General features: G+C 48.1%; 1 protein-coding gene, 2 long non-coding RNA genes, 3 other non-coding genes and 1 pseudogene across 7 annotated transcripts; 4 read left to right on the forward strand and 3 right to left on the reverse strand.

Annotated features, from left to right (window-relative positions):
- On the reverse strand, positions 1-1886 carry LOC118153876 (uncharacterized). Its single transcript, XR_013535989.1, has 3 exons — positions 1671-1886; positions 730-853; positions 1-196 (listed from the first exon to the last, which is right to left on the reverse strand). It is a non-coding gene; the product is annotated as an uncharacterized LOC118153876 (long non-coding RNA).
- Positions 1321-11140, forward strand: MRPL58 (mitochondrial ribosomal protein L58). 2 transcript variants are annotated; one of them, XM_002748718.5, is made up of 6 exons: positions 1321-1523; positions 4787-4823; positions 9591-9650; positions 10192-10274; positions 10367-10536; positions 10798-11140. In XM_002748718.5, the coding sequence occupies exons 1-6, from the start codon at positions 1338-1340 to the stop codon at positions 10880-10882; spliced, it is 621 nt and encodes a 206-aa protein (XP_002748764.1). In that variant the 5' UTR covers positions 1321-1337; the 3' UTR covers positions 10883-11140. The 2 variants fall into 2 exon arrangements, with proteins under 2 accessions (XP_002748764.1, XP_008995976.1); XM_008997728.2 differs by having other exon boundaries at positions 1321-1436.
- Positions 11141-15158: 4018 nt separating this feature from the next.
- On the reverse strand, positions 15159-16017 carry LOC108591863 (zinc finger CCHC-type and RNA-binding motif-containing protein 1 pseudogene; annotated as a pseudogene).
- Positions 16018-16827: 810 nt separating this feature from the next.
- TRNAR-CCU (transfer RNA arginine (anticodon CCU)) lies at positions 16828-16900 on the forward strand. Its single transcript has one exon. It is a non-coding gene; the product is annotated as a tRNA-Arg (tRNA).
- Positions 16901-17007: 107 nt separating this feature from the next.
- On the forward strand, positions 17008-18608 carry LOC108591864 (uncharacterized). Its single transcript, XR_004743548.3, has 3 exons — positions 17008-17141; positions 17261-17345; positions 18470-18608. It is a non-coding gene; the product is annotated as an uncharacterized LOC108591864 (long non-coding RNA).
- Positions 17656-17728, reverse strand: TRNAR-CCU (transfer RNA arginine (anticodon CCU)). Its single transcript has one exon. It is a non-coding gene; the product is annotated as a tRNA-Arg (tRNA).
- On the forward strand, positions 18343-18415 carry TRNAR-UCG (transfer RNA arginine (anticodon UCG)). Its single transcript has one exon. It is a non-coding gene; the product is annotated as a tRNA-Arg (tRNA).
- Positions 18609-22541: the final 3933 nt, after the last annotated feature.

Here is a 22541-nt window from a genome sequence, read left to right on the forward strand (position 1 = left end):
AAGATGAGGTTTCACCATGATGGCCAGGCTGGTCTTGAACTCCTGACCTCAGGTGATCCACCCACCTCAGCCTCCCAAAGTGCTAGGATTACAGGTGTGAGCCACCACGCCTGGCTTTTGTATTTTTGTTGTTGTTGTTGTTGTTATAAAACGGCTTCTCGTTTGTTCCTTCAGGATGCATTTATTTAGCTTTTTCCTAAAAATAGAACATAATTATGATTTTTCCTAAATATAGAACTCTTTGTTAAGAAACCACCGCTAGCTTTACTAATAATTACGAACATTTATTTAGGTCTGTTTCCGCTTACCACATTGCCTTTCAACAAAGTAACTTAACTAAGGTTTAGTTGCTTTCAAACACTGCTCTCTACTTTGGACCTTTTTCAGAATTAGAGCTTGTCTGGAGTTCATCCCTTAACAGACCTATGAAAGGGCTCTAGTTGGCGGGCAGTTCTCTGAATTCTCTCCCTGCCTCCCCAGGCTCCCCCTCTCTCCTGGCTGGAAAAAAGCACCATCTTGCTCCATAAAGCTGGGGAGCGGGGGATGATGTTCAACGTTTTGGAAACATTTCTTTCGGTGACCTGCCTCCTCCTCCCATCTGGTATTTGTCCTGCAGAGCAGCTAGATATAAGGCATTTTACACACAGGTGCTCGGCGGGGAGTTTGCTCATAGGCTGACATGTAAAAAGAGCCTAGTGTTCCCTAAAACTCAGCTCTACCGGAGCTCACCTTTCAAAAACACATTCCCACAGAATTCATTTTATCAATACTCATGGGGTGCCCACAATGTGCCACGTTCTGGGTGTTGGGGATACAGCAGTGAGCTGGTGCCCTCCTGGAGCTCACATTCCGGCTAGGAGATAGCAATAAGACAATTAGGACTGAGTGTTATTTTTAATTAAAATTTAGAACTACCACTCAGACTAGATTTTTTTTAAAGGAAGAGAAAAAAGAAAGTAGAGCAGAGTAAAGGGGCTGGGAAGCACGGAGCGGGCGGGCGAGAGGTGCCCCAGGCTGGACCGGCAGACCTCGCTGATGTTTGACCGACGGTGGGCGGTCCAGGCGGGCGGCACAGACTCTGACAGGGAAAGAAGTGGTGTTTCTGGGGGACACGAGATCGGGGCACTCTTCCCGTAGGAGCTCGCGGTCTGGCTACCGTCTCCCCCAGCCAACCAGGCCTTCCCGATGCTGCCGGCCCGGGAGCATCGCCCGGACCCTAGCTTGCCGCCTCCCCTTGGCGGGCCCTAGAAGCTGCGCGGAACCAAATCTTGAGAGCAGCGCGAGCTTGCGGAGTGCGGGGAGGAAGCGCCTGCCGGAAACAGTCGTAGAGCCCGAGCATGGCGGCCACCAGGTGTCTACGCTGGGGCCTGAGCCGAGCCGGAGTCTGGAGGCTCCCACCGACCGCAGGGTGCCCACGCCGGGCGCTGCACAAGCAGGTAGACGGCACTGAGTTCAAGAGCATCTACAGCCTGGACAAGCTCTACCCCGAATCTCAGGGCTCGGAGACCGCCTGGAGGGTCCCGGTGAGCCAGGAAGGACTGGACGGAAGGGGCGTTTTGTCCGGCTGTTGGGTGACGTTAGGAACCCCAGGCCCCATTGGCCGGATGTGGAGTTATGTCGGGGGGCTACGTGATGGTCGCCGCGAGAGGGGGCTGGCTGGCCGCGCAAACCTGGCCGGGAGTGGGGTGCTCGCTGTGACGCGGGAGCCTGGAAGGCCGCCTGGATATGCTTCCTTGGGGGCCGCCAGCTTTTCCACGTTCGTTTCCAGGCCTTCAAGACCAAATTCCAGTCCCAAGGGGTAATAGCATTCTGGCTCTTCAAAGCGCACATAAAGGCAAGAGGCTGCCAAGATGTTTGCTACCCTTTGGGACGTTACACGGTCCATTGCCTTTAGTAACCCCGGGGCACGTGAATAAAACGGCTTCACGTTCGTTCCTTCAGGATGCATTTATTTAGCCCGCTGTGTGCAGGCATTATAGCAAGCCCCGGAGCAAGAAAGATAAGACCCACCCAAATCCACTGAGCTTCCACTTACAGGACTGGAAGACAATATTCGTTCATTCATTCACTCAACGAAAGCTGGTGCGCACTGTGCTAGTCTGGGGCATGGAGTAGCAAACAATTTTACAGCTTGTGGAGCTTATATTCTAGTGGAGGGAGACAGGCAATAAATAACTAGTATAGAATGTGTGAGGTGGTACTTTGGAGAAAATAAAGCCAAGAAGGAAGAAGTAGTGCCAGAGGTAGGGAGTAGGGTTGCAATTTTGAGTAGGATTGTCTGGGAAGGCCCTCAATGAGGTGACATTTGAGTGAAGACCTGGAAGAAGCCAGACAGCAAGTCATGAGCATCGTGGAGAGATGAGCATCCCAGGCAGAGGGAAGAGCAAGTGCAACAACCTGGAGGCAGTAGCAGATCCCAGCTGCGGCTCAGCAGTGGAGTCAGGAGGGAAAGCTACAGAGGGATGGCTGGGAAAGGCCTGTTTCTAGAACTTACTGGCCTCCAACTTTTCCTCTGAATGCAAGGGAGACCTTTTGGAGAACTTGAGGCAGGGGAATAGAATTATCTTAGTTTTACAAGGATCACTCAGATAGCCTTACAGAGAACAGATAGAGGATGCCAAGATCATGGAGACAGGAAAGGAGATTGCAATATATAGGCAAGAGATGATCAGCAGGGTGGAAGCAGTAGGAGTCATGAGAATTGGTCAGATCCTAGACATATTTTGGAGAGAAAGCCTGCAAGATTCACTAACTGGGTGTAAAAAGTGAGAATAAAAGAGAAATTGAAGTCTGGGGCTTTTTTTTTTTTTTTTGAGACAGGGTCTCACTCTGTCATCCAGGCTAGAGTTCAGTGGCATGATCTCAACTCACTGTAACCTCTGCCTCCTGGGTCCAAGTGATTCTTATGCCTCAGCCTCCTGAGTAGCTGGGATTATAGGCATGTACCACCACGCCCAGCTCTTTTTTTTTTTTTTTTTTTTTTTTGTATTTTTAGTAGAGACAGGGTTTCACCATGTCAGCCAACAGGCTGGTCTTGAACTCCTGACCTCAAGTGATCTGCCTGCCTCAGCTACTCAAAGTGCTGGGATTACAGGCGTGAGCTACCATGCCCAGCCAGGACTAGGGCCTTGAGCAAAGAAAGGCTTGAGTTGCTATTCACTGAGATGAGAGAGTGGCAATAGCATTCATTTGTTTGTTCATTCATTCAATTGTATACCTACTGTGTCAGGCACTACTTCAGTCTAGCATATATGGCCATGATAAACAAAATAGACAGGATCTCTCCTTCATGGAGCTTAATTCTAGTGGAAGGAACAGACAGTAAACACAGGGAAAACATCAGGTAGTGAGAAGTAGTGTAATGAATAGGCCAGGATACTGCAACAGAGTGCTGAGGCTACCTCAGACTGTTAGTAAGGGAAGTCCTCTGAGGAGGTTTGAGTCCATTAGACATCTGAGAAGAGACATTGAGTTGGGTATATGAGTATGGGGTTGAGGAGAGAAGTTTGAGTTTGAGCCAAAAAGTTGGCTGTCAAAAACAGGCTATTTTCTGGCCAAGCACAGTGGCTCACTGTAATCCCAGCACTTTGGGAGACGAAGATGTGGGGGGATCACTTGAGGTCAGGAATTCCAGAGCAACCTGGCCAACATGGTGAACGCCATCTCTACTAAACATACAAAAATTAGCCGGACATGGTGGCACACAGCTGTAGTCCCAGCTACTCAGGAGGCTGAGGCAGGAAAATCACTTGAACCCAGAAGGTGGAGATTGCAGTGAACCAAGATCGTGCCACTGCACTCCAGCCTGGGTGATAGAATGAGGCTCTTTCTCCCCCCAAAAAAATAGGCCAGGCGCAGTGGCTCACGCCTGTAATCCCAGCACTTTGGGAGGCCGAGGTGGATCACGAGGTCAAGAGATCGAGACCATCCTGGTTAACATGGTGAAACCCCATCTCTACTAAAAACACAAAAAATTAGCTGGGCATGGTGGCGCGTGCCTGTAATCCCAGCTACTCAGGAGGCTGAGGCAGGAGAATCGCTTGAACCAGAGAGGCAGAGATTGCAGTGAGCTGAAATCGCACCATTTCACTCCAACCTGGGCTACAGAGCAAGACTCCATCTCAAAAAAAAAGAAAGGAAGGTAGTCAGTGGGAGTGCCCCTAAGGATACTGATGCTTTGAGCTTAAAGGGCCAGAAAAGCCTCGGAGTGGGTAGTGTTTGCACTGGGCCTTGTAGATACAAAGATTTAAGGCTGAAGGGCATTGCTGCTTGAGGAACAGCAAGGGAGAGAGAGACGTGGAGGTGAGAAGTCTTGGAGTGAGTAGTTAATTTGACAGAAACCCCCAGGGTGCATTTAGAGTCACTGTCCAAGGTGGACTGCCTCATGTGGGAGCCTCCTGTGGCCCAGGAAGAACAGGGTGGCCCACTGGGCTTGTTGCTCCAGGTTGACAGAGGGCATTCTTTGGAAGGCTCCCTGATGCATGTGCACTGTGGCTCCCCCTCCCCCTGGAGCCAGGCCTCTGATGGTGCCTGATATAGCTACGGCCAGGACAGGGAAGGCTGGAGACATCGGTTCCTTTTTCCTGGAGGAATGTTTCTGAGGTGTTACCCCTGGAGTCTGAGAATGCTTTTTCTGTCATTGTGATACGATTTTGCGGTGAAACTACTAATGTTTAATATTTGCGTCGTTGCTTTACATCTTTTTTGTTGTTGTTGCCTTGGACCAGTTAGGAGTCACGCAGCAGATAATAATTATTTATTTGACACTGTGTACGTTACGTTACAGGATGGTGCAAAGCAAGCCGACAATGACATCCCTCTAGGTAAGTAATTTTGTTTTCTTAAAAATCAGTTGGCCGTGTGGTAGCATGTGTCTGTAATCTCAGCTACTCAGGAGGCTGAGGCAGGAGAATCGCTTGAACCCAGGAGGTGGAGGTTGCAGTGAGCCAAGATCATGCCAGCCTGGCGACAAAAGTGAAACTCTGTCTGAAAAAAAAAAAGTCAGTTGGCCAGGCATGGTGGCTCACACCTGTAATCCCAACAGTTTGGGAGGCTAAGGCGAGTAGATCATCTGAGGTCAGGAGATCAAGATCATCCAGGCCACCATGGTGAAACCCCATCACTACTAAAAATACAAAAATTAGGCCAGGCACAGTGGCTCACACCTGTAATCCCAACAATTTGGGAGACGGAGGCGAGTGGATCATCTGAAGTCAGGAGTTTGAGATCATCCTGGCCAACAGGGTGAAACCCTATCTCTACTAAAAATATAAAATTAGCCAGGTGTGAGGCAAGTGCCTGTAATCCCAGCTACTTGGGAGGCTGAGGCAGGAGAATCACTTGAACCCAGAGGCAGAGGATGCAGTGAGCCAAGATCCTGCCATTGCACTCCAGCCTGAGCAACAGAATGAGACTCTGTCTCAAAAATAAATAGACCGGGCGTGGTGGCTCACTTCTGTAACCCAAGCACTCTGGAGGTCAAGGTGGGCAGATCACCTGAGGTCAGGGGTTCAAGACCAGCCTGACCAACATGGTGAAACCCCATCTTTATATTAAAAAAAGAAGAAGAAAATAAATAAATAGATTGATTGATTTAATCAAATTCGAAAATTAGCCAGGTATGGTGGTGGGTGCCTGTGATCCCAGCTACTCGGGAAGCTGAGGCACAAGAATCACTTGAGCTTGGGGGGCATAGGTTGCAGTGAGCTGAAATTGCACCGCTGCACTCCAGTCTAGGCGAGACAGCGAGACTCTGTCTCAGAAAAAAAAGAAATCAGTCATTTCAGAGCATCTCTCACACATTCCTTCCAGATTTCTCCATCCCAATTAAAGTAAAGTGCCTATCTCTGGGTGTGAAAAGTAGAATCTTTGCAACATTATTTAGAATAAGAAATGAATCATGATTCATTCGAGCGTGGCCACTCACATCGTACTCTGCAATGTACTCAATGTACTGCATGAGTGGAGAGCTCTTAATGTTCTCATGACCTGGAGCACTCTCCACGATAGATGAACTAAACAAGAAAGACGCGGGAGAATTTATAAGCTACCATTTGTGTTTTACGTATCTATACCTCTGAAATGTCTATTTCTTTTTTGTTTGTTTGTTTTTGAGACACAGTCTTGCCCTATCGCTCAGGCTGGAGTGAAATGGCAAAACCTCAACTCACTGCAACCTCCACCTCCCGGGTTCAAGCAATTTTCCTGTCTCATCTTTCCGAGTAGCTGGGATTACAGGCACATGCCACCATGCCCAGCTAATTTTGCATCTTTAGTAGAGATGGTGTTTCACCATGTTGGCCAGCTGGCCTCAAACTCCTGACCTCATGATCTGCCCGCCTCAGCCTCCCAAAGCGCTGGAATTACAGGTGTGAGCCACTGTGCCCAGCCTGACATATCTATTTCTAAATATCTGTATCAATATTTGTGTATCTATATTTTTATCTATATCTGTGTGGAGGCGTGTGTGTGTGTGTGTCACACATTTGAAAGGAACACCCTGGATACTGTGACTGCCTTGAGGAATAGAGAGATAAGAAGACAGGAGTCTTTGGGAGGCTGAGGCGGGTGGATCGAGACCATCCTGGTCAAGAGATCGAGACCATCCTGGTCAACATAGTGAAACCCTGTCTCTACTAAAAATACAAAAATTAGCTGGGCATGGTGGTGCGTGCCTGTAGTCCCAGCTACTCGGGAGGCTGAGGCAGGAGAATTGCTTGAACCCAGGAGGCGGAGGTTGCAGTGAGCCGAGATCGTGCCATTGCACTCCAGCCTGGGTAACAATAGGGAAACTCCATCTCAAAAAACAAAAGACAGGAGTGAGAGACATTTCCATGTAAATAAACCATTTGCATAACTTTAAAATATTGTAGCTATGATAGAATATGTTTTAAATATTAAAAAAAAAAAATCTGTAGCTGTCAACCATAAGCAAGTTTATAGCCTAACAGTTATAGCCTATAAAGAAACAATGAGCCTTTTTTAGACTCAGAGAGTGTATGACTTCCATAGACAGTGCAAGGAAGAGCAGCCAAAGATGCTGGTTGCCTGTGATGCTTGACAGAGTGACTCTAAAACAGAGGCCAGGTGACTGCAACCCACTGGACACCCTGTGGCTGAGGAGCCACTACACACTGCAGCGAAGCAGTTTTATAGCTTGAAGCCATGCCTGCCTGTAGTCTCAGCTACTTGGGAGGCTGAGGCGGAAGGATCCCTTGAAGCCAGGAGATCGCTTGAGCCCAAGATGTTGAGGCTGCAGTGAGCCGTCATTGTGCCACTGGACTCCAGCCTCAATGCCAGAGTGAGACCCTCTCTCAGAAATAAAACTTGATTTTCAAAGAAGTAAATCCTCTTAAAAGCAGTCCCAAGATAAGTCACTACCCCTCACGGAGGCCAGCTCTCTACCACCATGGTGCCACAGTTCTTTGCCATGCAAAATTCTTGCGATTTACCATCCAGTCCTCTGAAATCTTCCCAATATCATGCCTTCCTTACATTCCTCAGACATGACAAGACTGCTTTTCATTAATTATTAAAGGGGAAGGATGAAACCTCATTTTACAGACTAAAAACAAACAAGGCTAAGCGTGGTGGCTCACGCTTGTAATCCCAGCACTTTGGGAGGCTGAGGCGGGTAGATTACCTGAGGTCAGCAGTTCAAGACCAACCTGGCCAACATGGTGAAACCCCGTCTCTAAAAAAAATTTTTAAATTTAAAACAAACAAACAAAAATGAGACCCAGAAAAAACAGTGAGACTTTGCCAAGATCATGGTCACTTCATGATCAAGCCAGTGTTTGAAGCTAGAGCTCCCAGCTCCTCATTCATCCAACAGATTTTTTTTTGATACGGAGTTTCGCTCTTGTTACCCAGGCTGAAGTGCAATGGCGCGATCTCAGCTCACTGCAACCTCCGCCTCCCAGGTTCAAGCAATTCTCCTGCCTCAGCCTCCTGAGTAGCTGGGATTACAGGCACGTGCCACCAAGCCCAGCTAATTTTTTGTATTTTTAGTAGAGACGGGGTTTCACCGTGTTGACCAGGATGGTCTCGATTTCTTGACCTCGTGATCCACCCGCCTCAGCCTCCCAAAGTGCTGGGATTACAGGCATGAGCCACTGCACCCGGCCTCCAACAGATGTTTTAACACTAACTATGATCTAGGCCTGGGGAACACCCATGAACACACATGAATTAGGTACAGTTCTGCCCTCTTGGAGCTTATAATCTATTGAGATTCCACATCCGCCACATCTGGGATGAAACTAACTCTGTCCCTTAGTTTGAACTTTTGAAATGATCCTTGCTTGGAAACAAACAGAAAACAAGCAGGAAAAAGCGAGGGCAGCAGATCAGGGGGAATGTATGGGAGTAGAAGCATACAACCAAGTCCTGATTTTACTTTCTTTACTGTCTTGTGACCTTGGGAAAGTCACTTGCTCTGATTTCAGTTTTGACATCTGTGAATAACTTCCAGCTTCACTGATCTGAATGTTAGTTTTATATATACAGTTGGGTATATATAAAAGTAACATCTGGGAGTTCTACGTCTATGGATTCCACCAACTGTCAATCAAAAATATTTGAAAAAGAGGCTGGGCACAGTGGCTCGCACCTGTAATCCCAACACTTTGGGAGGATCATTTTAGCCCAGAAGTTCAAGAACAGCCTGGGCAACATAGCAAGACCCTATAACTACAAAAAAAAAAAAAAAAAAAACGTAAAAAATAATCAGCAGGGTATGGTGGCACATGCCTGAAGTCCTAGCTACTTGGGAGGCTGAGGCAGGAGGATCACTTGAGCTCAGGAGTTTGAGGCTGCAGTGAGCTATGATCATGTCACTGCACTCCATCCTGGGTGACAGAGTGAAATCCTGTCTGTAAAAAAAAAAAAAAAAACTGAAAAAGAAAAAAGATGTTTGCAGCTTATGCAGAATTTTTTTTCTCATTATTCCCTAAACAATACAGTGTAACAACTATTTACATAGTGTTTATATTGTATTAGGTGTTTTTTGTTTTTTTTTTTTTGAGACGGAGTTTCGCTGTTGTTACCCAGACTGGAGTGCAATGGCACGATCTCGGCTCACCACAACCTCCGCCTTCTGGGTTCAAGCAATTCTCCTGCCTCAGCCTCCCGAGTAGCTGGGACTACAGGCATGCGTCACCATGCCCAGCTAATTTTTGTATTTTTAGTAGAGACAGGGTTTCACCTTGTTGACCAGAATGGTCTCGATCTCTTGACCTCGTGATCCACCCGCCTCAGCCTCCCAAAGTGCTGGCATTATAGGCGTGAGCCACCGCACCTGGCCTGTATTAGGTGTTATAAGTGATCTAGTTGTAAGTATGCAGGAGGATGTGTACCGGTTATTTGCAAATACTACATTATTTTATATCACGGACTGTGCATTCGTGGATTTTGGTATCCACAGGGTTGCTAGAACCAATCGCCTACAGCTACTGAGGGATGACTGTATATAAAAGTCATTGAAAGAGAAAGATACATAATAGGGATAATGATGTTGATAGTAAATTAGTGGTTTGCACGTTTGCCAGGAGGTAATCAGTTTTGCGTGTGTACTTTCTTCTATTTTACAGATCGCTTGACAATATCTTATTGTCGGAGTAGTGGTCCTGGGGGGCAGAATGTGAACAAAGGTACGGGGTGCCTCGTTGCTTTCTTTTGCTTTCAAATGTAGTTGGGAGATGGGCTTCAGGAGCCCTGTGTTTATGATTGTATGGAATAAAGGGAATTTTCAGCAGAAGCTTAAGTACTGCCAGTTTATAATAATCCTCTTTATTCTTTTGAATGTGGTCTGATTCTCAGACGTTCAGCTGTGGGTTGCTAGGACTAGGATTGGCTTGTGAGTCTAAACAAAGGGAAATCACAGTGTGAGGTGGCAGCCAGCTCCAAGAACAGCTTTCCTTCATTCTGGTGAAATCCATTCCCTCCATTTTTTTTTGGACCCAGTTAAACTGTAAGAGAAGCACTAGACACTTAGTTACTGGAAGTCTATTTTTGTACAGAAGTGCCTCACTGTCTTCGCAGGCTTGTTCATAGCCAACTTGGACGTAAGCTAGAATGTACATGGTTGGGTGTCTGGCATCCCTTTGTTTCAGGATGGTCACTGGTCATCCAGGGGTTGATCCTTCCCGGAAGTCTCAGGCACCCATGCTCCCTTCTCCCTTTCATCCACAGTGAATTCCAAGGCGGAAGTCAGGTTCCACTTGGCAACCGCTGACTGGATCGCAGAGCCTGTGAGGCAGAAGATAGCCATCATGGTAACCACCATCCCTTTCTTTCTCTAGAAATCCCTCAGTGGCTTTTAAACCTTTACTCTGTAGGAATGCGGTTTTTCCTTTGTTCTCTGCAGCACAAAAACAAGATCAACAGGTCAGGAGAGTTGATCCTCACCTCTGAGAGCAGCCGCTATCAGTTCCGGAATCTGGCAGATTGCCTGCAGAAAATTCGAGACATGATCACTGAGGCCAGCCAGACACCCAAGGAGCCATCGAAAGAAGATAATAAACTTCAGAGACTCAGGTACCGGGAAATGTCCTAAGCTGCTATACACTGATTTGTGTGGACGATAGTCTACACAGGTAAGAAAGGGGCAGAGGAAAGTCCAGGACGTGCCCTGAGAGAAGCTCTAGGAAGAGGAGGGGACGCTGACTTGGGACGCAGGCCCGGCTCTAGTGCCTGCTGGTAAACTGCTCAGCTTCCCGTTGAGCTTCCAACTCCTCTCACCACTTTGAAAAGCACTGATTGGGCATCTGGGCCTAATTGCAGTCTTTTTGTTTTCAGGATAGAAAGCATGAATCGGGAAAGGCTGAGACAAAAGAGAATTCATTCTGCCATAAAGACAAGCAGGAGGGTCGACATGGACTGAAATCACCCTCTGCAGCTGGAAGGCACTTCTGGGCATCCCGGCAGCTGCAGCTGAGAGGCCTTTCACACCATAAGGAGATTTCCTTTTCTCTTGTTGACTGTTAATGCTTGTTGATAACATTGGAGCCATCACAAGAATGTTCATTGGGAATGAAGGTTGCAGGCACTGGTTGCAAAGGTCTTTCCAGGCAGTCACCATGTTGTCCAACCTTAATAATGCATCTGATGTATTAGCCACAATAAAACTCAAAACTCATAGCATTCCCTTCTCACTTAGAATGCTTCAGAAAGCAATTCCTACCTTCTCTCTCAGTTGAATTAGCCTCAGTTGTTGACCCAGCACCCAGGAACAGGAAAGGGTTCTGGTGTCTGCTGTGAAACACACGGGCCAGGCGTGGTGGCTCACGCCTGTAATCTAAACACTTTGGAGGCCAAGGCAGGAGGATCACACGAGGTCAGGAGTTTAAAATCAGCCTGAGCAACATAGTGAGACCTCATCTCTACAGAAAAATACAAAAATTAGCCGGGCATGGTGGCACATGTCCATAGTCCCAACTACTCGGGAGGCTGAGGCAGGAGAATCACTTGAGCCCAGGAGTTTAAGGTTGCAGTGAGCAATAATGGCACCACTGCACTTCAGACACAGAGCAAGACCGTGTCTCAAAAAATAATAATAATAATGACCCACTGGGCACAGTGGCTCACGCCTGTAATCCCAGCACTTTGGGAGGCTGAGGCAGGCAGATCACCTGAGGTCAGGAATTCAAGACCAGCCTCGCCAACATGATGAAACCCTGTCTCCACTAAAATACAAAAATTAGCTGGGTATGGTGGCAGGCACCTGTAATCTCAGCTACTCAGGGGCTGAGGCAGGAGAATCCTTTGAACCCAGGAGGCAGAGTTTACAGTGAACCGAGATCACACCACCGAACTCCAGCCTGGGCCACAGAGCAAGACTTCATCTCAAAAAAAACACAAAAACCACACATACAGCCAGGTAGGAGGGCTGAGACAGGCAAGTGGGCATTTGAGCTTGGCTGTGGAAAAGGTACAGGACTTTCATCAGTAGAGTGGAGGAGGACATACATTTGAAGGGGACACTATGAACACAGGAGACAGAGAAGAGGCAGGGGTGGAGGAGGTGTCGAGGAAGGTAGAGACACTGAATGGTGGATTCGTGCAGGGCGATTCTGGGAAGTGAGCCTGGAGAGGTTTGAATTCAAGTTAAAGAGTTTAGGGTTTTTGTTTTTGAGACAGAGTCCCGCTCTGTGGCCCAGGCTGGCGTGCAACATCACTATCTCAACTTGTTGCAACTTCCACCTCCCAGGTTCAAGCGATTCTTCCATCTCAGCCTCCTGAGTAGCTGGGATTACAGGCGCCTGCCACCACACTCGGCTAATTTTTGTATTTTGTAGAGACAGGGTTTCACCATGTTGGCCAGACTGGTCTTGAACTCCTGACCTTAGGTGATCTGCCCACCTCAGCCTCCCAAAGTGCTGGGATCACAGGTGTGAGCCACTGTGCCAGGCCAAGGCATTTAGGTTTTAAGAGACATGGGTAAAAAAACCACCGGGTGTCTTGAATGAGAAGTATTGTGTGTCAGGTGCCGTGTTAGGCAGTGGGTTTTAGAGGCAAGAAGAATTAAGTTGGAACTGGAAGGAGATTTTTACAATCCCCTCAGGCTAGCATTGCACTAGTAGATTGCTCTAGCATGTATGAATTTCTTAAACTGTTCTATATGCTTTTGATCTAGTTTATGTGAGCACATGAGCCTAAACAAGAGGAAAAATCATTTATAAATGACTTACAAAATACAAACATTTGCTCACTTCAGCAGCACATGTACTAAAATTAGAATGATACAGATATCAGCATGGCTCCTTTAATGTAAATTAAAAATGTGTAAGACGTGGTCCCTGTCCTCAAGGGACTCAGAGCCTGGGAGGGGACCGAGGCTCGTATGCAGGATATACATTTACCAGTTCATTCCGTAATTCAGTAAGCGCTAAGTGAATACCAGGCACTCACAGCATGAGGTGGGGAGGAGTCAGAAGCCAACAAAGCAGAAGTGCTTTCTCCCAGAGAACTGACATTCGATCAGGTGATAGTAAAAGCTGAGAGGAAAAGTGGATTCCCGTTCCAGTAGCAAGACCCAAAGCATGATGAATGACAAAAGAAAGGTCTCAGTAGATTGCAGGAGGCAGAGGAGTGACTAGCTCAGCTGGAGGGTGGGAGAGGATGTGCTTGAGATGGGCCTGAAGGGAGGGGAGGAACTGGCAGGGTAAGAGCATGTCACTTGGAGGCTCCAGTGGTGGCCAACGGCAAAGGCTAGGAAAATGGCAACTCCAAGGCCTGCCTATGGCTGGACAGGAAATTTGTGATTGACAGAATGGGCCCTGAAGTGGACTGCATGGGTCAGCGCTCACCCGTCCACCGCCCCAGCCGCTACCTAACCTCTCTGAACCTTACGTTTCCCCACCTATAAACTAGGGTTTTTGTTTTTTGGTTTTTTTTTGAGACATAATCTCACTCCGTCACCCAGGCTGGAGTGCAATGGCAACAATCTCAGCTCACTGCAACCTTCACCTCCTGGATTCAAGCAATTCTCCTGCCTCAGCCTGGGATCTCAAACACCCTCAAGTAGCTGGGATCTCAAACACCCACCAACACACCCAGCTAATTTTTGTATTTTTTTTTAGTAGAGATGGGTTTTCGCCATGTTGGCCAGGCTGGTCCCAAACTCCTGACCTCAAGTGATCAGCCTGCCTTGGGATTACAGGCATGAGCAACTGAGCTCAGCCTAAACTAGGGGTTATGTTATTAGCACCTACCTCTTAGGGTTATTGTGGGATTTCAGTGAATAACTACATGGTTAGTGGCACTGAGCTGGTACCTGGGGGGGAATGTCTGCCAGGATTTCTAGCCCAGTTTGGCTGGAACCCAGAGGACAAGGAGCTGTGAAAGATAAGTCTGCCAATTGACTGGGATCCAGGTCTAGAAAGGACTTAAAAGTGATAGCTGAGACATTTAGTCTTTCCCCTACAGAGGCTGTGGCAGGAAGGCTGCTCTGCCCATGACAGAATGAAGAGAGGCTGTACGAAGGTGTGCATGGATGGCAACTGACCTCACGTGAACAGTCAGGGAAACGCTCTGGAACTAGGGCGGCAGCAGCAGCGGTGGGGAGGAAATACCAGATGCTGGAGGATTATGAGGACAGAAAATTGGCCTGGGTGGTGTGGGAGTGAGGGGCGTGACATGGGTGATGCTGTGCACTCACACATGAACATCATGAAGGGGAGTGGCCTTGGGAGGACAGCTGGATCAGCGTGATTTTGCCTGTGAGGAGGAGTGCCCAGTGGTGATACCCAGGAGAGGGAATGGAGTGCTGGAGCCGGGCGTGAGGCTGGAGCTGGAAGATCCAAGACCCAGGGAGACAAGTGGACTCCTGGGGATGAACAGGAGCAGCTGAGCGAGGCAAGGCTGAGTGGGGGCTGGGGTCGGGGGGACGGACGCCTGGCTAGAGGGTGGTGGTGGGAAAGCAGAGAAGGCATCCCTGCAGGTTGACCCTGGAACAGAGTGCTGCGTTCCAGCAATGGACAAGTTAGTTAACTTAAATGAGGGCATCCTCAAGGCAGTAAACTGGAGCCAGGTGGGTTAAATCCTTCTTGCTGATGATATTAAGGGGAGGAGACAGGTTTCTGCAGACTATTTTGGAGAGAAACAAAAAAGAATGTCCCCACGTCTCCTTTGCCCTGCGATGCTGGAGCAGATGGGCAAGGTCCCAAGACAAGCACAATGGGGACAGATGCTGCCCTCAGCTGAACTGTTAAATCCTTCAGCTGTGCGTAAGACTTTTTTTATTTTTTAATTTTTTTCTCCTTTATTCTTTTATTAAGTGACAGAAATATATGTATTTTATTTAGCAATGTGTGCACATATGAGTAGTTTCTTCTAGGGAATGGAATTTGGTGCTGTGGGTAAGGCAGACAAATCATACCTGTGTTTGATTTTAACCCTTTTAGAGCTATGTTACTTTATATTTTATAGGTATTTATAATTTATCCAGATTGGGATAAGGCTACAAGAAATATGACAAAAAAAACCACCCATATTTAAAGACAAAATTCTCTTGAAATGTTTATTAACATAAGTAACAATAAATCATTCAACTTTTTGGTCTTCAGGAAGTTTTTAAGGATTAAATTTCAGAAGTCCTCATGTAAACAAATCAGATATGGATAAGGCCCTTATGATGAACTTCTCAAATAAATTTTTAAAATATCTTTTTTCTTAAGATGACAATAGTATTAACATGATAGTATTAACTTTTCTTCCTTTTACTAAAATTAGCTCTTCAAGATTGTTACTAAGGAATCTTGATTTTTATTACTGTGCTAGGGTAAGATTTTAGTCACTCAGTTCTTCCTCATCACTGAAATATGTGCTTTTCTTTATCCCTGGGCATCTTGAATCATCTGATGTTGAAAGGCCTCCTGAACTGGGTTTCCATTTTTGTTCTTCTTCAATTTTGGCTTATTGGAATGCTACAGCCCGACTGAGGTTGTCAAGAGCAGGATCCTCCCCTTTATCTTCACTTTCTGCTACTTCCTCAATTTCTTCTTCTGGTTCAGGAGCTTTCTTTTTTTTTTTCTTTCTTCTTTGGTGGCTCACGTTCTCCAAGCATATTTTTCGGACAGGCATAACTTAAGTGTCCACTTTCCCCACATTCATAACACTTAAATCTATCAAAGTAGTTTCGCCTTGGGATGAACTCAGCTGCTCTTCCATTGTCAATAGCAATGCTTGCTTTTATCACGCTACGTAATAACTGTTTGCTGTTTATTCCCCTGGTACAGTTTTGTGCAGTCTTTATCCAAAAATAAAATGAATGCAACCCCTTTACTCTTACTGGTATCTTTATCTTTCATTATGGTAACCTTTACAACTTTGCCATACTTGGAAAATATCTGGTACAAGTCATTGTCAGGGAAAAAGGCAAGTTGGATACATACACGGTGCTCTTACTTGGAGCCAATCCACCACTCATTTCTTCAGGTGGGGGGGGCCCTTGGCTCAGCTGGGGCTCAACCCCGACTCTTGGTAGCCACTCGCAGCTGCCTTGGCATCACGAGTCCTGGGAGAGGTCAAGTGCGGAAACGAGACGGTAGCAGCCCTATTTTTTATTTTTTATTATTATTTTTTAATGAGACGGTGTCTCGCTATGTTGCCAGGCTGGTTTTGAACTCCTGGGGTCAAGCAATCCGCCCACCTCGGCTTTCCAAAGTGCTGAGATTACAGGTGTGAGCCACAGCACCCGGCCTGTAGCCTTTAATAATGGATTTTAAATGTGTGTAACATTTTAAAATCTGCTTATTCTTTATTAGAATTAGGGTGAAATGGCTACTTGGCTGATTTTCCCTTCCAACTATGTATTTCTATTATAACTGGAAGGACTTGCTCCCCCCGTTGTACATTCCCTCATGGTAAGCAAGATTTTCAGTGTTTATGTTTCAATATTCGTGATTAATACTTCTCTGTTCTCCTTCACTTCCTATGCTACTTTTTCCTAAAATTCCTGGATTTTTTAATCAGTTCTGTAGAGGTGGACAGAAAGGCCCAGGGCAGTAGGAAGGAGACCCCTCCAAACCTCAGTCTTCATACCCCATGGTCCGGGTGTGCAAGCAACCTCCGAGGGGACCCTCCAGACTCCATGGAGCGTCCAGTGTAGGGGTGGGGGAGGCAAGCGGGGACGGGAGGGGTCTGGTGCTTGCTAAACGGGGAGGTGGGGGGGCAGGTCCCCGCACACTGCGGTATCCTCCAGCCCGCTCACCAAACGTGCGTGCCACAGGGACGGAGCCCACTCGATGGATCGCGCCTCTCTCAGGCCTTGTCTAGAAGGGGCCACCCGCTTATGAAAGTAAGGAATGTTGCAGTCACGTGCCACAAGCCCCAGTGGCCTAATGGATAAGGCACTGGCCTCCTAAGCCAGGGATTGTGGGTTCGAGTCCCACCTGGGGTAAAACTAACGAATAGTTTCTTTTGAGACGGAGTCTCTCTCTGTTGCCCAGGCTGGAGTGATCCAGCGAGCACATCTCGGATCACAGCAACCTCCGTCTCCCGAGTTCAAGCGATTCTTCTGCCTCAGCCTCCAGAGTAGCTGGGATTACAGGCATACGCCAGCACGTCCAGCTAATTTTTGTATTTTTAGTAGAGCAGGTTTCACCATATTGGCCAGGCTGGTCTCAAACTTCTGACCTCAGGTGATCCGCCCGCCTCGGCCTCCCAAAGTGCTGGGAATTACAGGCGTGAGCCACCGCGCCCGGCCAAAAAGTGACAACTTTTTGAAGGATCTTTTATTTCCTTTTTCTTTCCTTCTCAGGGACGCTGGAATTGACCTGGGTCTCTGGTTCGACTCCCGTGCAACGCGTTGAGGTGGAGCCACCTCCTCCAAGCACCTAAAGCCGGTAAGCGCGGGTCACGCCAAGCCCTCGAATGTACAGCTTTCGTCAGGGCAGGGCGCCACAATTTTGAATCTGGGGGAACTCGGGAGAATAAAGTTGCTCAGAGGGTTCCCAGGATACCTCAATTCTACCTGGTGGGGCAGCCCCGGAGAACCAGGGGTCAATGACTGACTACGGCGGCTGCAAAGAAAGGGTCCTGCAGGAGAAGGCGTGGGACGTAGACAGGGCAGATGCAAGCAGGAAGCCAGCGGATGGTGGTGGAGGTCACTGGTTCCCCGTACCAAAAGCGACTTTGGGAGCACAGCCCCCTCACCACCCCAGGTGGGACTCGAACCCACAATCCCTGGCTTAGGAGGCCAGTGCCTTATCCATTAGGCCACTGGGGCGCGGTAAGACGCCTGACCCACGTGCTCCGTGATAGGTGTTCAACAGCACGTGCCCAAACACGGCCTTGCCGTGGGTAACCGCGCTGCAAGCTCGAGAAGCCATCCGGACAACCGGATGGGCTGCTCGCCGGGCGCGTCATCCCCACCAAGCTACTAAAGAGCTCCACGCGGCGGTGACGCGCGGGGACCAGGAGCCTGCAATGCGCCATAGCCCAGAGGAAGTGCTCGGCAAGCGCCCAACACAGTGGAGCGCAGCTGTGAGGAATACGCAGGGACGAGGACAGAGGGAAGAACAAACCTGCAAACTATGCTGGGGTTGGGGCACGGGCTGCTCGCTCAAAAGGAGCGCCACCACGCGGGTATTGGAATCCTCAATCTTCTGATCTGAAGTCAGACGCCTTATCCGTTAGGTGACGCAGCCACAGTGCCTAGCGAGGCTTAGAAACTGGGACGGGTGCTGCGTCGCTCGGGGGTGGCTGCTTGAGCAGCTGGGGCCGGAGAAGAGAGCCAGCGCTTCGCTATAGGCGGCCAGGGTTGTAAGGGCGGTAGTCGCGTCACGCGGGAGCGTTTAACAATCACCAAATTAGTCTCCTGGGCAGGTATGCACCATAGGAGACCGCGTGGCCTAATGGATAAGGCGTCTGACTTCGGATCAGAAGATTGAGGGTTCGAGTCCCTTCGTGGTCGGAAATGTTTTAATCCATGCAACTATAATTTCCGTCTCTTCTTTTTTGGACCCAGAAATGCCTCCCGATCCCTCCACACCGCGGTTCTCGCGATCCGAAGCTGGGAAGCTGCTTCTGTCCAATCAGGCTTTGCACCCGGGACCCTTCTGCTTACTACGTCATTGATCAGCCTGTGGCGTCTCCATCTAAGACACATGTGATCAGTTATCTACATTGTGAATCTCTGGTGGTCTAATGGTTAAGCACTGACCTCTGAAATTGGCTGTTTGGAGTTTGAAACTCACCTGGGGTTGTGTTGCTGGCGCTGTTTTTAAAACCCACTTTAATAAAAGTAATTCTTAAAAAAAAAAAAAAAAAATCTAGGCTGGGCACAGTGGCTCACACCTGTAATCCCAGCACTTTGGGAAGCCGAGGTGGGCAGATCACAAGGTCAGGAGATTGAGACTATCCTGGCCAACATGGTAAAACCCCGTCTCTAATAAAAGTACAAAAATTATCAGGGCATGATGGCCTGTGCCTGTAATCCCAACTACTTGGGAGACTGAGGCAGAAGAATCACTTGAACCAGGGGGTTGGAGGTTGCAGTGAGCCAGTATCATGCCACTGCACTCCATCCTGGCGACAGAAAAAGACTGTCTCAAAAGAAAAAAAATCTGTAATGTAAAAAACAAAAACCAACTGGCACATTTTGTCTTTTTAATAATACTTAGCTACATTTTGTGCATATGTCTATTTCAATTAATTTTCCTTTTCTTCTGTATGAAGCCAGACTTCAAACCAACGTGAGAGCAAGTCGGGCCCCATTTCTTTTTGCCTCTCTTAGCTGGTACCTGGAATGAGTTCAACATTCAAACATTCACCTCCTGAATGTGTTCTACAAGCTACAAACCCACAAGCAACTGAAATGGAGCAGGTTATGTTTCAATCTATTGTATTGCAGTTAAACAGCAGACAGAACTCAGTCCCTGGACTCAAGGGCAATGGGGGTGCAGCCCAACTCTGTGGCCTCAGTCCTGCTAGTGGCTCTGTCTACAGTGATACGGCACCCACCACCCCACTGCCCTATGCTTGGAAGAGGGTGCCAGGATGCATGTGTGTGCAAGGGTATTTGGACATCGGGCAGAATAAATGCCAATCTTTGTACCAGAGTCTGGCATGAAGAAGATGGCACATTCCCACTGGGTAATCCAAGGAGCGTTTAAAGGAGTCCCGTTTCGTACGGGCAGGTGTAAGGAAACGTGAGGACTCCAGGATGGGCATTAGTGATGAGCTGTCCTCATCACCAGGCCTGAAGGGTCACAAAAGGCAGCAGCTCCTGGAACCTGGAGATTGGGTATTGAGAGTCGCCCCCAGGAGCTAAGAGTCCAGAGATGCAGAGAGCCCACGGCTACCTTGATATCACAGGGAGGGAGCCGAGGGAATAAATGCCCACCTTCATCTTCCTTTTTCCCTCCACTATCCTGCTGCTGAGGCTTGGCCTGAAGCCAGTGGGAGCTTGGTGGGGCCTCTCAGACTCGGGCAGAGGAGCTAAGGAAGAGCGGAGAGTCGGGCTGCTGGGTCAAAGAGATGTCATCAGGCATTCAGAGTTTGCCCAAAAAAAGCCTTCATTTTACTCATAACCCTCACAGCAACCCTGAGAGGGAGGAAGGGGGTTGATGGATGGGAGGAAGGAGTGGAGGGAGTAGGGGAAAAGAAGTGACAATGGTGCTACCCTGTGTTGGGGGAACTTCAGAAGCGCTTTGGGGAGCTGCTCAATTGTTTCCCACGGGAATGGGTCTGTTCCCTTGTAAAACATCAGAGCTCTGAAATGATGTTCTCAATAATGTATGCATTTTATTATACTTTAGTAAACTGCTTTGTTTTGTTTTTGTGAGTCTCGCTCTTGTCACCCAGGCTAGAGTGCAATGGCAAGATCTCGGCTCACTGAAACCTCCACCTCCTGGGTTCAGGTGATTCTCATGCCTCAGCCTCCTATGTAGCTGGGATTACAGATGCCCACCACCACACCCAGCTAATTTTTGTATTTTTAGTAGAGATGGGGTTTCGCCATGTTGGCCAGCCTGGTTTCAAACTCCTGAGCTCAAGCCATTCTCCCACACTGGCCTCCCAAAGTGCCGGGATTACGGATGTGAGCAACCATACCCAGCCTCTTCTCTTTTATTCATAATAAATTTACATTAAAATTCTTCTAAGTGTCAAGCACAGTGTTAGTCCCTGAGGAATGTATGACTAAGGTACAGTGCCAGCACTCAACAAAGAATGCTCTAGAAGCCTCTAGATCTTTCTAATCTTTTAGTGTGAGCAGGAATTGCAAATGCTTGATGGGAAGTGTGGAGTAGGAGGTACAGTTAGCAATTTGCTGAGGTTATAATGGGAGGAGAACAGTGCATAAGAGAGGGCCTAAGAGCCTTACCTCCAAGGTAGAGAGACTGCATTTGATCCTGTAGGCAGTGTGGAGCCAGGGGAGGGTTTTACTCGAGGAGTCAAGTGCACGAATTTGCTTTTGGAAAAGCTCCCCTTGGCGGCAATATGAAGAATGGATTGAAGGTGGGTGAGAGTACAGGCAGTGAGGCCACTTTTAGGGTGAGGCATGATGGCTTCAGGAGGAAATTACCAAGGCCTGAACACAGGTGACAGCAGTGACACCCAGAGGAAAGTAAAAGAGGAGATTCTTATCAAGTGGACTGTGGGGGGTGGTGCTTGACTGAGGGGGATTAAAGAGCCTAGGAGGAGCCTGAGACGTTTTCCTAGGATTCTGGAGGGAGGTGATGTCACATCCGCAGACAGATAGGGAAGGAGAGGGGTTTAGAGCTGGTTGCCCTAAGTCAAAGATGCCTGCAAGGTCCCGAGTAGCTGGAATTACAGGCGCCTACCACCACATCCGGCTAATTTTAGTATTTTTAGTAGATGGAAATTTGCCATATTGGCCAGGCTGGTCTCAAATTCCTGACCTCAGGTGATTCACCTGCTTCGGGCTCCCAAAGTGCCGGGATTACAGGTAAGAGCCATGGTGCTTAAAAGTACCCCCTTCCCGCCCACGTGCCTTTGGCTGAGCCTGTTCCTAGTTTGTTCACTGTTATTTAGCACAGGAAATCTCCCAAAGGGCTTCCTCGAATGCTGGGGATGTCCCCTTCACATCCTAACACCTTCTAGGGACTCACATTGCTCTCCTTGAACAGTGCAAGCTCTAATCATGCTCTGAACTGTGGATTTTTCTCAAATCCCCTAGCTGTCACTTGGCTGTCGTCTGCATCCTCAGATCCTTAGCTGTATGGCTACCAGTTCAGTGACTCTGCAGCCTGGCAGGGGAAGGGTGTAGTACTCATCGTGCACATTAAAGGCCTTGCACAGCTACTGCTTCTCATCTCTGGCCAGTCTGATTGTTGATTCGAGTCGTTCCAGGGGGAGTAGACGCCACCCATCCGGTGCCTTCCATCTTCAACCCAGCCTTATTCCTACCAATCAGGAGCAACGCCCCTAGGCTCACCTCTGCTTACATTCTATAAGACTACAGATTTCTCAGGCATTGTTGCTCTTCTCTAATACAGTCCGCCTGCAGTATTTGGCAGAAATGTCCCATCTCCCCTGTGTGTGCTACCCTTTCCTATGCAGGATTTAAGCCATATCAACTCGGCCTTTGCTTACCTTTTTTTGAGAGAGTTTTGCTCTTGTTGCCCAGGCTGGAATGCAGTGGCATCATCTCGGCTCATTGCAATCTCTGCCTCCTGGGTTCAAGCTACTCCCTCAGCCTCTGGAGCAGATTACAGGCATGTGCCATCATGCCCTGCTAATTTTGTAGTTTTAGTAGAGATGGGGTTTCTCCATGTTGGTCAGGCCAGTCTCAAACTCCCGACCTTGGGTGATCGCCCACCTCGGCCTCAGGTGTTGGGATTAGGCATGAGCCACCACGCCCGGCTGCTCACTTTCTTACCTAGAAACTTCCCAGGTTATCTCATTTAATTCTCATTACAATCCTGATATTTGTAAATGAGAAAACGAAAGTCTCAAGCCAGTAAACGATTAATTTAAAATCAGCAATTAGGTGGTAGGCATAACAGGTCCTCTGACTTTAAGGACAACTCTTTCTTTTTAAAACTTGCCAGGCGTGGTGGCCCACGCCTGTAATC

This window comes from Callithrix jacchus, chromosome 5 (assembly GCF_049354715.1).
Source record: "Callithrix jacchus isolate 240 chromosome 5, calJac240_pri, whole genome shotgun sequence".
NCBI classification, from domain to species: Eukaryota; Metazoa; Chordata; class Mammalia; order Primates; family Cebidae; genus Callithrix; species Callithrix jacchus.

Excerpts from the sequence above, each read along its gene's own strand:
- MRPL58 (XM_002748718.5), top strand. The coding sequence starts at position 1,338 with ATGGCGGCCACCAGGTGTCTACGCTGGGGCCTGAGCCGAGCCGGAGTC. Across the intron at positions 9,651-10,191 it reads GGGGCAGAATGTGAACAAAG|TGAATTCCAAGGCGGAAGTC; the intron begins GTACGGGGTGCC and ends TTTCATCCACAG. Across the intron at positions 10,275-10,366 it reads GGCAGAAGATAGCCATCATG|CACAAAAACAAGATCAACAG; the intron begins GTAACCACCATC and ends TGTTCTCTGCAG.